Source organism: Rhinolophus hipposideros (genome assembly GCF_964194185.1).
Source record: "Rhinolophus hipposideros genome assembly, chromosome: 7".
In the NCBI taxonomy this organism is placed as follows: Eukaryota; Metazoa; Chordata; class Mammalia; order Chiroptera; family Rhinolophidae; genus Rhinolophus; species Rhinolophus hipposideros.
In genome coordinates this window covers 36018466-36031998 of record NC_138053.1, presented here as the reverse complement: position 1 = coordinate 36031998, position 13533 = coordinate 36018466, and the positions used below count along the sequence as shown (strand labels likewise).

Genomic DNA, 13533 nt, shown 5'->3' with positions numbered 1-13533 from the left:
AGTTGTTGATGGTGATGACTAGTATTGCTGCCATTTCTTGCAGTGAGATTTCCAAGGCCCATCTATCAACACTGTCTGACGTGCAAATATGGAGCTGTAAAACTAGCCCTATAGATAGCAGAGGCTATTTCTACTCTATTTCATTTTTTAAAATCCCCAGTAACACAGTGAATTATTAAGGGCCCCAGAAATTCTCTTTCACCATGATGGTAAATATTGTGCCATTGTAGGATCTGGTAATGTCTCTTATTTTTAATTTTTACCTTTATCTTTTATCATCACCATAATAATAAGCTGTTTTTGTTTTCTTAAGCAATGAACTAAGTACCCGGTTACACAGGAGTCGTTGAGCACTGTACTCAGAGAATATTAGGGCAGCTTCCTCTGGTTTAGAATCTCCCCATTGGCCCATCTTAGGCATTTTGATCATTAGTCACTGGTAGCTCCAAAGCACTTAACTAAGTCTGGGGATTCCTAATCTTTCTATCCAGTGTTTATAGGGAAATGTTCTACCTCTGAAGCTCAATGCACTTTCCAAGCCTTCCTTTAATAGCTTCTCTTTCATGGAGGTGCAGAGTGGAAGGCTGAAGCAGCAGGCCTCAGTGGAATTTTTGCCTTGACTATTTTGTCTCCATATGACCATGTTGCTCCTCTGTGTAAAACCCTGGCATAGACTCCCAACTGGATGAGTCACGGGTTCATAGCACATCATACAAGGCCCCCATAATGTAGCCCCTCTCCACCTCTCCAGCCTCATCTCTTACCGGCACCCTAAGCTTTAGCCATCCCAGACTACCTGCTATTTCTTGGACATGCCAGATTGAGTTGTTCCTCTATGCCTTTTTGCTCCTACTACTTGATCTGCCTAGAGCACACACCACTCCCAACATACCTGAAAACCACTTGCAAGACTCATGAAATGAATCATTTCCTAAGTAATCTATACACTCGCTAAGCAGAACTAATTCTTTCCTCCTGGAATCTTCTCTGCCCCTGTATAGACATTGATCATGGCACCAATAATGCTTTATTGCATTTATCTGTCTCATGATTGACCTCCATCACTTGTATTGAGGTAGAGGCTGTAATCTATACATTTATATTTCTAACGTATGTCATGGTGCCGGGAACATAGTAGGTTCTCAATAGATATTCATTGAATAAATGAATAAACAAACCACTCTTTTTAACTGGAAAAAAAAAATGACCAGAACCAGCTCAGCCTTTCTTTCTCATGTTTACCACTTCTCAGATTGAGGATACACCTGTCCCTCGTTATAGATGCCCTTGGAAAGATTGGTGCCCACTTGCAAAATGATCTGAGATTCATCAGAAAAGGAATAGAGCTCAAAGAGTTTCTAGAAGCTACAGCCCTAGGTGTTCTGCTCCATAACTGTAACAAGGCTCTTCTGAATCTTGAAATGTTTTTGTTTAAGTTTCCCATCCTTCTGGAGATTGCAGTCCTAAAACATATAAACTAGGTGCACAGTATTGGGCACATAGGCTAAACAAATAAATAAAATATAAAAGTACATGAAAAATAGTAATATTTAAAACTGGTGTTACAGATAAAATATAGGTCAAGGGTAAATTTACATTTACATTTACTTTATGCTTATGAATATATATACATATTTAAAATCTCAGACCTTTAGTCACTTTAGTGGCCAAGTTAATCCCTGGAAATAAGTCAGGGCAGAGGTTAAAAACAAAATTTGCTCATCAGTAATATTATGTAACAATTTGAAAGCTCTAAATGAATTCTTATGATTTGCTTAAGTACCTTCTACTTAATGTAAAGACTTGACTTCACCAAGGAAGTTTTGGCTTACATTTTTCCTTAGATCATCACCATTTATCAAGGATGAGCTGAAATTGTATTTATTGTACGAGAAAGAACAAAACTACAAAACGTTTTATTTTCTTTCTTAATATTAAATCTAATAGTTAGGAAATACTCAGAGGATAGAATGGAAGTTGGCAATAAGGACACCAAAGAAAGCAAAGTAAAACAAGCAAAAATGTGGTGGTGGGACGAGAAGGCAGGGAAATCAGTAGAAGGAAGTTGTGCAGAGAGAAAAGGGTTGTCAAGACAGAGAAAAGGCCTGAAATACTTAAAAGAAAGAAGTTAACATAATATTTTTGCTACAACAATTTTCTATTTTTTTCTTAACTTTCAATAACACTGAGTTTTTAACCTCCTAGTGGTTTGGCAACCTGGTTACAATGGAATGGTGGAATGATATTTGGCTCAATGAGGGTTTTGCAACGTACATGGAACTTATCTCTGTTAATGCTACCTATCCAGAGCTACAAATTGTAAGTTTCCCACTTTTGTATATCATACCATGTGCCCTAAGGAATCATCAATTTACTGTTGAAATTTTTAGTGAATGCTAAAGACAAAACAATATATAATCACATGGTGGTTTTGAACCTGTGGTGTTTGGTTTGAGGTACAAAACAGATTGTATTAGTTCACTAGGCCTGCCATGACAAAATCCCACAGACTGGGAGGCTTAAGCAACAGAAATTTACTTTCTCATAGTTCTGGAGGCTGGAAGTCTGAGATCAAGGTATTGGTGGGCTTGGTTTCTTCTGAGGCCTCTCTCCTTGGCGTACAGATAGCCTCCTTTTTGCTATATCATCACATGGTCTTTTCTCTGATGTTTCTTTGTCCAAAGTTCCTCTTTTGATAAGAACACCAATCAGATTGGATTAGAACTCACCAGAACAGCCTCGTTTTCACTCTATCCCTTCTTTAAAGGCCCTACAGTCACACAGTGGTGGTGGAGCCTTCGACATACAAATTGGGGGAGGCACACAATAGCATAAATCCCTCACCCAGAAATTTCTGGACAGAGAACTCAAATTACCCAAATACACAGCGGCATATGCGCAGTGAGAGGAAAGAACATCACTGTCCACACACAATGATATAGGACAAGACAATGCCCGTGGTATATGTCCTGTGCCGAGTTCTTGCCATGTAACCTGAGCTATGCATAATTCGGGGTGCACTCCTCTAGACTTTCCAGAGGGCCTATTCACTTCCCCAAAATGTGTGGAAAGATTTCTTCATGCATGTCTTTTTCTATAGGCCTAGGGGAATCTAAACACCACATATTAAGGTGGTTAATAAAAGTTAATTAGTTCTTTGGGGTAGGCAGTTAGTCTAGTACAGTATAGACAGACATGGATTCAAAGTCTTCTTATTCACTACGTGCTGCATTTGTGGTTTCATCTCAAAGCTTCATGTAGTCTCACTAGTGAAATGCAGATATGCATCTCCCATGCAGGGTTTTGAAAGGACCGCAGATGATGGATGTAAGGTCCTAATACATAGCAAGTGTTCACTAAGTGGGAACCATTAGTTTTCCTTCCCTATCCAAGGCTTGATGCATGGTAAACATTCATGTAATGTCTGAGGGAATGTTGGGTTTACACTGTTATGAAGTAGAAAATTGGTGAAAAGGGAAAGAAACTTACAATCAATTGTAAGGAATGTTGATTGAATACTTACTTCTAAGATTATCGGAAGGAGATTTGTGTGTTCACCATTTGGGTGGTATGCACAAAATACAGTATTCAGATGATGTATTATAGAACTGTACACTTGAAACATATATAATTTTATTAACTAATGTCACCCCAATAAATTTAATAAAATTTTTTAAAAGGGGAAAAGAATATTTTACTAAACTTAGCATGTTTTCTATTGCTTTAAAAGTGTCAAATTGAAACTGAAAAAAAATTATTCTTCTCTATTTAGGATAACTATTTTTTGGACGTGTGTTTTGAAGTAATTAAAAGAGATTCATTAAATTCATCCCATCCTATCTCCAATCAAGCAAAAACTCCTACTCAAATACGTGAAATGTTTGATGCAGTTTCCTACAACAAGGTAATAAATGCTATGGGCAGTGGAAGCTCTGTTTTCAGGAGAAATATAAGGAGGCTCATAAAATCAACAGGTTGAGTTGTTGTTACCAGGTTACTGCCACCTGTTTAACTTTTTATTTTATTTGCTGTTCATTTTTCAGATATTACACATGATCTATAAAATTTAAGCTTCCTTTAAAAACATATGTACCTTTTCCTTTATGTTCTTTCTTTCTTTCTTTTTTTTTTTTTTTTTTTTTTTTTTTTAGGGAGCTTGTATTTTGAATATGCTCAAGGATTTCCTGAGTGAGGAGAAATTTCAGAAAGGAATTATTCACTACTTAAAGAAGTTCAGCTTTAGGAATGCTAAGAATGATGATTTGTGGAACAGTCTGTCAAATGTAAGTCATATGTTGGGTTACAGTAGACTGTTGTTAAGCCTATAAGGTGACAGGCTAATTATGAAGGTTTATAAATAGTTAGACTGTCAGTCAACAAATATTTATTCCATATGCCACACTGCCAGGGTCCATAGACGGCAGTGCCTTCGTTTTTTTCTCTGGCACCATAATAAACCAGAAGGCCACACTGGGTTAATTATAGGGGTTGGCTACTTGATCTCCTTCTCTTTGGTTTCCCTTCTATGGTTAATCCTACACTTTTATCCTCTCATTTCCCAAAATCTTTAATGACTTTTTAATTCCTGTTATATATAACACCTAATCTGTCTAGATTTTAAGGTTGAACCTTACTTGTTCAACTTTATTTCCCTTTATTTCCTTTATGTATTCTCTGTTGAGTGAGACATATATTTTCCCTCATAGGAAGATATCCTGCTCCCTCTCTATATTGTCATGTCTTTGTTTCTAGTGTTCCTACTACCTGAAACGCCCTTTCTTCTTTCCAAGAATTCAAATACTATCCATCTTTTGAGATCTAGCTGAGATTTCACCTCCTCCTCACACACTGCTTCAGCGCTCATTGGTTGGTTTTTCTGCCGTGTACCTAGAAGTGTATTGATGAATCTGTTCCACACAGTGACGTTCTCTTTTATTGGTTTTTACGGTTCAATAATAACAGTGATATAATAATAATGACAAAATTTGCTTAAGAGCAAAAATCATGGCTGTTCTTGCTTTTTAATGCCATTGAACTAGCATACTAATCAATAACTGTGATTACTAAACAGCTAATGATTGATTAAAGAACACATGGTCACTTTGCCATTGGGATTCATGGAGTGTAATAGGTAAGACAGAGCAGAAAACATCCAGTAAACTCTGATGAATCTATTCTAATAATTATGAAAATATTCTTAAATTTTCAACTGCAAGGAAAATAATTTTTTGTAGAAGTATTGGGCTGGCAGAGTTCATGCTTCCAGGTAGAAGAACTCTATGCCATTGTAGATAGAAGAGGTCCTCTCTTTTCATAAGCACTTATGTCCCAGGGACAGCAATGATATTGTTTAATATTTATATAGCACATTACAATTTAAAAAGAATTTCATTTGAATTTTTTGTGGCCTGGTCAAGTCTGGACCCTCATGGTGTAATTTACATTACATGTGGTCACATTATTTACATTACATTTTGTAATGTAAATAATGTACATGACATTACATTATTTACATTACACAAAATTTACATTACATTTTGTAGTCAAAGAAACAAAGTCAAGTAACTAAAAATCTTTATGAGGTAGCTCAAATCTTTTACTCACATTTCTTGAAAATTATAAAAATGCAGAGTCCTTAGTAATACTTATAAAAATGTTCCTTACCCATTTCCGTCACCTCCTGCAGGAGATCCAGATGGCTCTCTCTCCACAATTCCTCCTAAACTTCTCAACAATAAGCTTTACATTGCTTTTCTCTCCCATCCCTCTCCTTTTCCCTTGGCTATGCATGTGTGTGTGTGCATGTGCATGTGTGTGCGTGTGTGTGTATGTGTGTATGTGTGTGTAGCTATCAACCTAGCCTTTCTTCAACAAGGAAGAATCTGTCTTTATGCAGTGGCTGGAGCGGGGATTAAAGGAGAAATTTGGCCAACAATAAGAGGACATTTTTAGGCCAGCTCTGAACACTTTTATGTTAACTTTTGTCAAGTCATGTTTATAACCACATCAAGAAGGGCAGGTAGGCATTCTTACCCCATTTTTACAGATGAGAAAATTAACACCAAGGGAGAGATTTGCTCAGGATTGTACCCAAATGAGTGATGGAGTCAGTACTTAAAATCTGTCCTTTGACCTAAATCCAGTATTCATTCTTTTGATTATATCACGCCTTCTTCCTAGTTATCAGGAAATTCTCCTATCTAACATTCCCTTATAGGTCTTAAATTCAGTTGACCCCCTTCTGTTGTCAAATGAAACTATAGGATGAAAATGATAAATTCCTGAAAATACCTTACTCAGCATTGTGTCACATGTGTCAATTTTAATAGCAACGTCAATACCGTGTTTCCCCGAAAATAAGACCTAACCAGAAAATAAGCCCTAGCATGATTTTTCAGGACATCCCCTGAGCATAAGCCCTATTGCATCTTTTGGAGCAAACATTAATATAAGACCCGGTCTTATTTTTGTGGAAATATGGTAGCAAGTTGGAAATCAGAAGAATTCTTTGTTGTTGTTTTTCATGAAGTCACTTAATAGCTGTTGAAAGCCTTAGACAGTGTGTATGTCATTTTTCCCCAACTACAGTTCCCATTAGAGCATTAACTCCTGGTTATTCCAGGACTGATTGCCAAGTTGGTGATTTTCTTAGGTCTCATTATCAGTTCTGAATTCAAAATGTATAGTGTATCTATTATATGCTACTGTGGCAGTCACTGGGGATAGCCAGGTAAGCAGAGGCATCTCCCCCACTGCCAAGGCATTTGTGATGGGATAGGGAAAAGTTACCACTAGACACAGTTGCCTAAATGCTAAATAGAGGCATGAGTAACATGCACACGAAAAGAGTAAAATAGGACCTTTCCCAGGGGAAAGGAAAGAAACAAAAGGAAAATTCAACAAATTGATTCATCCCTGAAATAGTTATGCTACCACATTGAACTTCTTTAGAAAACTTGAAATACATATACGAAAATTTAATTCATCTAGACATGCTAAGGAGCACGTAATTCATGTAGAAACTTTTGTGTGTTTTCTATGGTCACAGTGAAGATGCCCCCCCCCTTTTTTTTTCCATTTCATGAATTGCTGTGCTCATTACCACATCTAGATGAATTAAACTTTCATATAACTATCCGAATAAATGTCTGCGTTCATGTCTAATATGCATATTCAGCTGTCGGTGCCCAAATAGCAGTGCTATTTTATTCTTGTCTTATAGAGTTGTTTAGAAGGTGATTTTACATCTGGTGGATTTTGTTATTCTGATTCCAAGATGACAAGCAACACAGTAAGTATATGGAGACGTATAAAGTAAAAGAGGGCTGGCCCATCTGACCCTGGGCTGTTGAGGAACCCAGCCGTCCCTTTAAATAACTGGAGAGGAAGAAAGATTCTACAATTTTCCTTGAAACAAAGCTGATTGAAGAAGGAATGTTCAGGCCATTTAGGGGGATGATGCTGTTACTACTATATTTTTGTTGTTACAATTCAGCTTTCCCACAAGCCCACTGCTAACTAAAAATATCTCAGCTCCAACTTCCCGAGTGGTTTCTGCTGTATTGGCATCCTCTGGGCTCTGAAAAATGTCGAATCAAATATGCTGTTAAATTTGGAAATAGAGAGAATGGCTTGCTTGAGGCCCTGTCTTTTTGTTTATTTCTGGGACGTTATTGGTGCACTTTAGGAAAGAGAAAAGAAAGTCATCATTAAAAAAAAAGAAAGAAAAAAAAGAAAGGCAAACTTTTTTTAAAGAGTCATGCTAATCCCATAAATTACCATTTCTAAAAGAAGATTTAGCATCATCCAGTGATCAGAAATTCATACCAGAAGTTAGGAAGCTGGAGGTTTTGTTCTCCATTCAATATGCATACAATGAAATGCTGTTGTTCTGTTGTAATATTTAAAGTTTCCTTAAAAACAGACGTATCTCTTTTAAACCAGCCTTTTGGATTCCACCATTATTAAAAGGGAGAGGTGTATTTTTTTTTTCTTTTTGTTTTGAAAGGGAGCTGGAGAGAGACTTCAGTCTCAAGCCCTTCCTCTTGGCTTTTCCTGCCATATGTTAACTCTCAAGCTCCCACATACATCCCTCCTGCTGGTAACTTGCAGAGAGCAGCCCTGAGGTGGGCTGCCCCATCGGCTTCCTACGTTGCTCTGCCCTGAGACTGCAGCCTGAGACCACCCCTCCTCCTTCCCCTGCCTTGTTTCTAGCATCCCAGAAAACCTAAGTTTCTCATCTCTCTCTGTATTCTCTCCTCTGTCTCGAGTTAACTACAGTCACTTTTCATTTCAGCTCACCTTTCTTGGGGAGAATGTGGAGGTCAAAGAGATGATGACTACCTGGATCCTGCAGAAAGGAGTCCCACTGTTGGTGGTTAACCAGGAAGGGCGTTCACTCAGACTGCGACAGGAGCGCTTCCTGAAGGGGGTGTGCAAAGAGGACCCCTCATGGAGGGCCCTGCAGGAAGGGTAGCTGCTTTTCTTCTGTTGGTCTAGTTTATCTCCTCTCACTTTGCTTGTTACTGCATTCTCTGTCTTTCAGCTTCTCTGACAACTGTGGGATGCTATTTCTATGCAGGAATCAAAGGCTTAAACTAGCCTTGAGAACAGATTGAAAGAGGTTTCAGGTGGCCCAGACTGTGTTGTTGGGCAGCTTCATTCTTAGTAATTCTGAGCTTCCTTTTAGAAAGTTCTGATGCAGAGGGTAGTCGGTTATATTTCTATTATTCTGTGCCCTGACTCTTTTCAATACTAGCTTTCTGGGCTCTAATAAATTGTGTTAGCCCTACACCTAGGGAGTCTTATGACAGCTATACAAATTATCAGAAAAGAAAAGATACTCCTTATGTGATAAATTAGATGCTAAGACCTCCTGTTGTCTTTTGTTTTTCAGTAATCGACTACAAATGTAACATCCTAAAACTTGATGTTCTTGGTAATAATGAAAGCAAATCCAATTAACCACACTGTCATCTTGTTTACCAGCCTATCCTGAGAAAACTTGAAGGCTTTACTGAAAGCAAGAAACACAACACCGTTCACATTTCTCTGTTCTCTCAGCCCTTTTAATAAGATGAATTAGGTTAATTTCAAATGAAATAAATCAAAGTGAATCTGTACTGGTTCTTATAAGTATTATTTATTTTTTCTAAGGGGATCTAGCTGTCTAATGCCAAATCTAGAGTTTTTCTGAAAATCAGAAGCAAATCCAAGGACTTTAACACACAGAATATACATATAGAAAGAGAATGTTTTCTCTTTTTGTGTCACCAGTTACCAATTTCCAATCCAACAGCAACTCTTACGCCACTTCTCTCTGTGAGACACATCTTTCTTTCCATTTTTTGGTATGGCCTTCTGAAGTTTGAACCTCAGAGAGCCTAGACAATCTGTAGCTTGGTAACACAAGCTGGAACATTTAATGTTTGGTTCATTATTGGGAAAGTAGGACTCAGACTTTAACAACATCAAAATGGCATGAGAGCGTTCAATAGTGTGGATGGCCCAGAATGACAAAGATCTATAATGATCTGTAGTTTTCCTCTGTCTAAGGCAGTTTTTAGATTACTATTATGAAATGATTACGCTCTGATTCAGGCCTATCCAAACGCATGTAGTGCTACTCTCCCTCTGTTTTATTCCCAGATATATTTATCTGGAAAAATCCCTTTCCCTTTAGAGCCCAGATCCACCCAGGAATCTCAAACCATTAATTCTTGGCAATATCTATGTGTCTATTTTTACATTTTTGTGTAAATATTTTAGTTGCTTTGTTAGTTATCTGTACTCTATGGGTTAGCAGGTAGATGATTCCCTCTGACCCTTTACTAAATGGAGACTGTGTACAGTCTTGTTTCTTTCATCCTTTGGTATTTTTTGAAGACTAATAGGAACAACCTCAGTTATTCTCCTTTCTGTTTTACAGCTGTTGGTATTTTCAAGCACATGATTTTACAGGTGCAAAGTTACTATAGCTAATATGGCTTGATGTGATAGAGGAAATACATTCTAGAAATTGCTAGGAAATTAGAAAAAAAATAGCCAATTTCTATTTCACATAGTAGGGCCACTGAAAACTAATTGAGGCCTTTTGCTCCCATCCATGCTGCTTTTTCGCTTTCTGGACCTGGCTGACCTACAGATCCTGTACTGTGTTGTTGCTGACTAATTACCCACAGTCACTGAGCAGCTGGGTGACTGGAAATGGGCGGCTTTATTGAACAAAAGGATAAACGGAAAATCACTGGAATAAGACCTATACCTATTAAGGCTTTTTCCTACAGCTTTGTTTCAGTTATGTGAATTAGTGTCAGGCTGTCAGAGTTTTTGCATATGTGAAAGGAAGATTGAATTTTTTTTCTCTTAAAGAAAACAATCGACAGAACTTATTGTGGTATGAGATTTAGACAACGAATGGCCCAGGTAGCTGTGACAGAGTTCAATCAGGTCTATACTGCTGCAGCTTCAGAATCATCATGTAAGAATTTTTACATACTCAAGGATACGCTAGTATTGGCCTATAAAATTTATAAGACCACTGATAGTGTAAAGGATGGGTGAAGAGGTGCCTTTTACAGCTTACTTGAGTCTGTGAACATTGAAATGGACACTAATTTAATCGGTAACAGTCTTTACTTTCTAACATAGGTACCTTTGGCACATCCCACTGACCTACTCCACAAGTTCCTCTAATGGGATTCACAGATACATTTTAAAATCAAAAACAGGTAATGAACTGATTAGCCAAACAGGTGCTTCAATTCTGAAATTAAATATGTTCTTTTATTAATGATAATATGGAAACGAACATTTTTGGAGATGTTCTTGGTGTGTATGTTGATAATGAAACGCCTATGCCAATTTTGTCCCCTTAGATACTCTGGATTTACCTGAAAAGACCAGTTGGGTGAAATTCAATGTGGACTCAAATGGCTATTACATCGTTCACTATGAAGGGCACGGATGGGACCAACTAATTACACAGTTGAATCAGAACCACACACTTCTCAGATCGAAGGACAGAATAGATCTGATTCATGATGCTTTTCAGCTAGTAAGGTAATGCAAACTTTCATTTGCTTTCACAGGCAATAACTGACATATAACCAGATATGCTAGATTTCAAAATCAAACATTCAATGTTGATCATTCATTTGATAGGGATCGGAATGGAGGCCAAATGCTGGCCACTAGGCCGAAGCCTACTCACTGATAAAGTATTTACCCATGTAGTGTTTAAAAATATAATGCAACATTTTAAAATGTGAAGAATTTCATATAAAAATCCTGACTTCTGGAATCTCTTTAAAAGGTGAAGGGATTAAAGAATATAAACTGGTAGTTGCAAAATAGCCATGGGGATGTAAAGTACAACATAGAGAATGTAGTCAATAATATGGTAATAACTATGTATAGTGTCAGGTGGGCACTAGACTAATCCAGGGGATCACTGCATAAATTATATAAATGTCTAACCATTATGCTGTACACCCGAAACTAATATAAAATAATATTGAATGTCAAGTATAACTGAAAAAAAATTAAAAAATAAATACATTTTTAAAAATGAAAAGATTTGGCACCTTTGAATCTTCATTCCCACAGGGTAACCACAGAGGAGGGTGTGGTGGAAAGATGCCCCACTTAGGCCAGGCCTGCACTCTCCCATGTGCCAAAGTCCCAGATGGTACACATGAGTGGCTTTCTTCATTCACTTAGGGTGGAACCTCTGGGTATTTAAGCTTTTGACCCCAGATTTAAAATTTTTTTATGCTAGTAGCTTGCTGTTTCACCAAATACCTTTGTAATCTGCTGAACAAAAAACTATATAGTTTTAACCTATACAGTTTTAAATAAGTTGTTAGCCTAGTACATAATCCATTCATTACTTTGCTCATACTGAAGAAATCAATTTGAAATTGTTAGGGAAATGAAGGAAGAATTAGCTGCCAATGTTTATTCCTCTTTAGATTTCCCCGGAGAGACAAAGTGTTGTCTTTCCTTTTCCATTTATCATCAACAGAATAATATGTAGAATAATTGGGTCACAGTATCACCAACGGGGGCAAAAAATGGGGATCAGGTGGAGTATGGTACATTTAAGCTTTTCCTCTTCTGAGAATCACTGTAACATACTCACTTTATTCAGTGTGACATATGATTTCCTTTCAGGTACTTATTTAGGTCATCTTGAGTGAAAGTAACCAGCAGGACATCTCTCAGGCAAAGCTTCTCCCTACAACTGAATTCCCCAGTTAGAAAAGGGAGACTATTCAGTGTTTAATCCTCAGCCCCATAGTCTCAGGAACAACATGGTATCATAGCATACTGGAAGCTACAATGAGAAAAACACCATCTGAGTAGATGCATAATAGACTAGCTGAGAAGTGGGCTACTGTTAGTTGAAGGAGGTATGTCTGCTCAATGGAGAAACTCGCAGATTGAAGAAAAGGTGGATTAAAAATTTAAGGCTAGAAATAATGAAGAATATTGACAGCTCAGCAAATGAAAACTAATCTTACAAGTAGTTTCAAAATCCTTTTTGCTGTTTCTAGCTTATAAATTTCTGGGTAGCCTAAATTTAGCTGAAGGAACTCTAAAGTTCTTGATGCACCAGTGGAAATACGATGACCTTTTTCTCACTAGATGGATAGGTTAATGAAATTAATTAAGATTACAATTTTTGGTATAAAACAGGTGAATTCAGGTACTACCTCTTCACTTACTGTTTGACTTTGGGCAAGTTATTTGACCTTTTTCAGCCTAAAGTTTCTAGGTTTTAAAACTTTTCTAGTCTTTAAAACTCCAGTTTTAAATAATAATGTCTGTCACACAGATTGTTTTGAGGACTGCCTAAGATAAGGCAATAAAGCACTAAGCACAGTAGCCCCACTCAATAAATGTCAGCGGTTAGCATTATTAGGATGATCTAACATAAATTGTTTAAAAGGTGATGTGTTGAATAGGAAGAGAAGGTGATAACATAGAAAAATACATTTCAAATAATGTGAAGTTTAAAGAATACATTTGAAATAATGTGAGTTTGTGTATTATTATGTTTTCAACTACATAAGAAAAAGGCTAAATGTGAAATTAAAAAAAAAAAGAAACAACAGAAGGAAATATTCCAAAATGCTATTAGTGAATGAATAGGGTACTGAAATTATGAGTATTTTCCTCCTCTTCTCTAATCTCCAATTGTTTTGTGTTTTATTTATATTACTTTTATAATGAAATTGTAAAAGTTAATAATTTAAAACTCTCATCATCAGTCTAAATATTTTTACTTGCTAAACTCCGTTAATAACATATATTTCTTCCTTCTCTGCTCTATAAAATATCTATTTAAGAGTTAAAGGGAGTAATCAGTGATTACATTTAGCTTGCAGACAAAATTTGACCCAGGAATGGATATTTATTTTAATTAAATTTTCATACTTATTAAATACTTATTAAATATAATTTAAGACTTGGATCCCATCTGAATTGAGTGGAATTAAAATGACAACTTTAGGGGCCAGCTGGGTGGCG

At 36.8% G+C, this 13533-nt stretch overlaps 1 protein-coding gene across 1 annotated transcript in view; it reads left to right on the top strand.

The window, feature by feature from the left end:
- Window positions 1–13533, top strand: part of ERAP2 (endoplasmic reticulum aminopeptidase 2) — a 39064-nt gene that overhangs the window by 16316 nt on the left and 9215 nt on the right. Inside the window, exons 7-13 of the mRNA XM_081053722.1 lie at window positions 2206–2319; window positions 3773–3904; window positions 4152–4283; window positions 7223–7291; window positions 8297–8472; window positions 10651–10730; window positions 10878–11061. Coding sequence (XP_080909848.1) covers window positions 2206–2319; window positions 3773–3904; window positions 4152–4283; window positions 7223–7291; window positions 8297–8472; window positions 10651–10730; window positions 10878–11061 — 887 coding nt within the window. The remainder of the gene's footprint in view (window positions 1–2205; window positions 2320–3772; window positions 3905–4151; window positions 4284–7222; window positions 7292–8296; window positions 8473–10650; window positions 10731–10877; window positions 11062–13533) is intronic.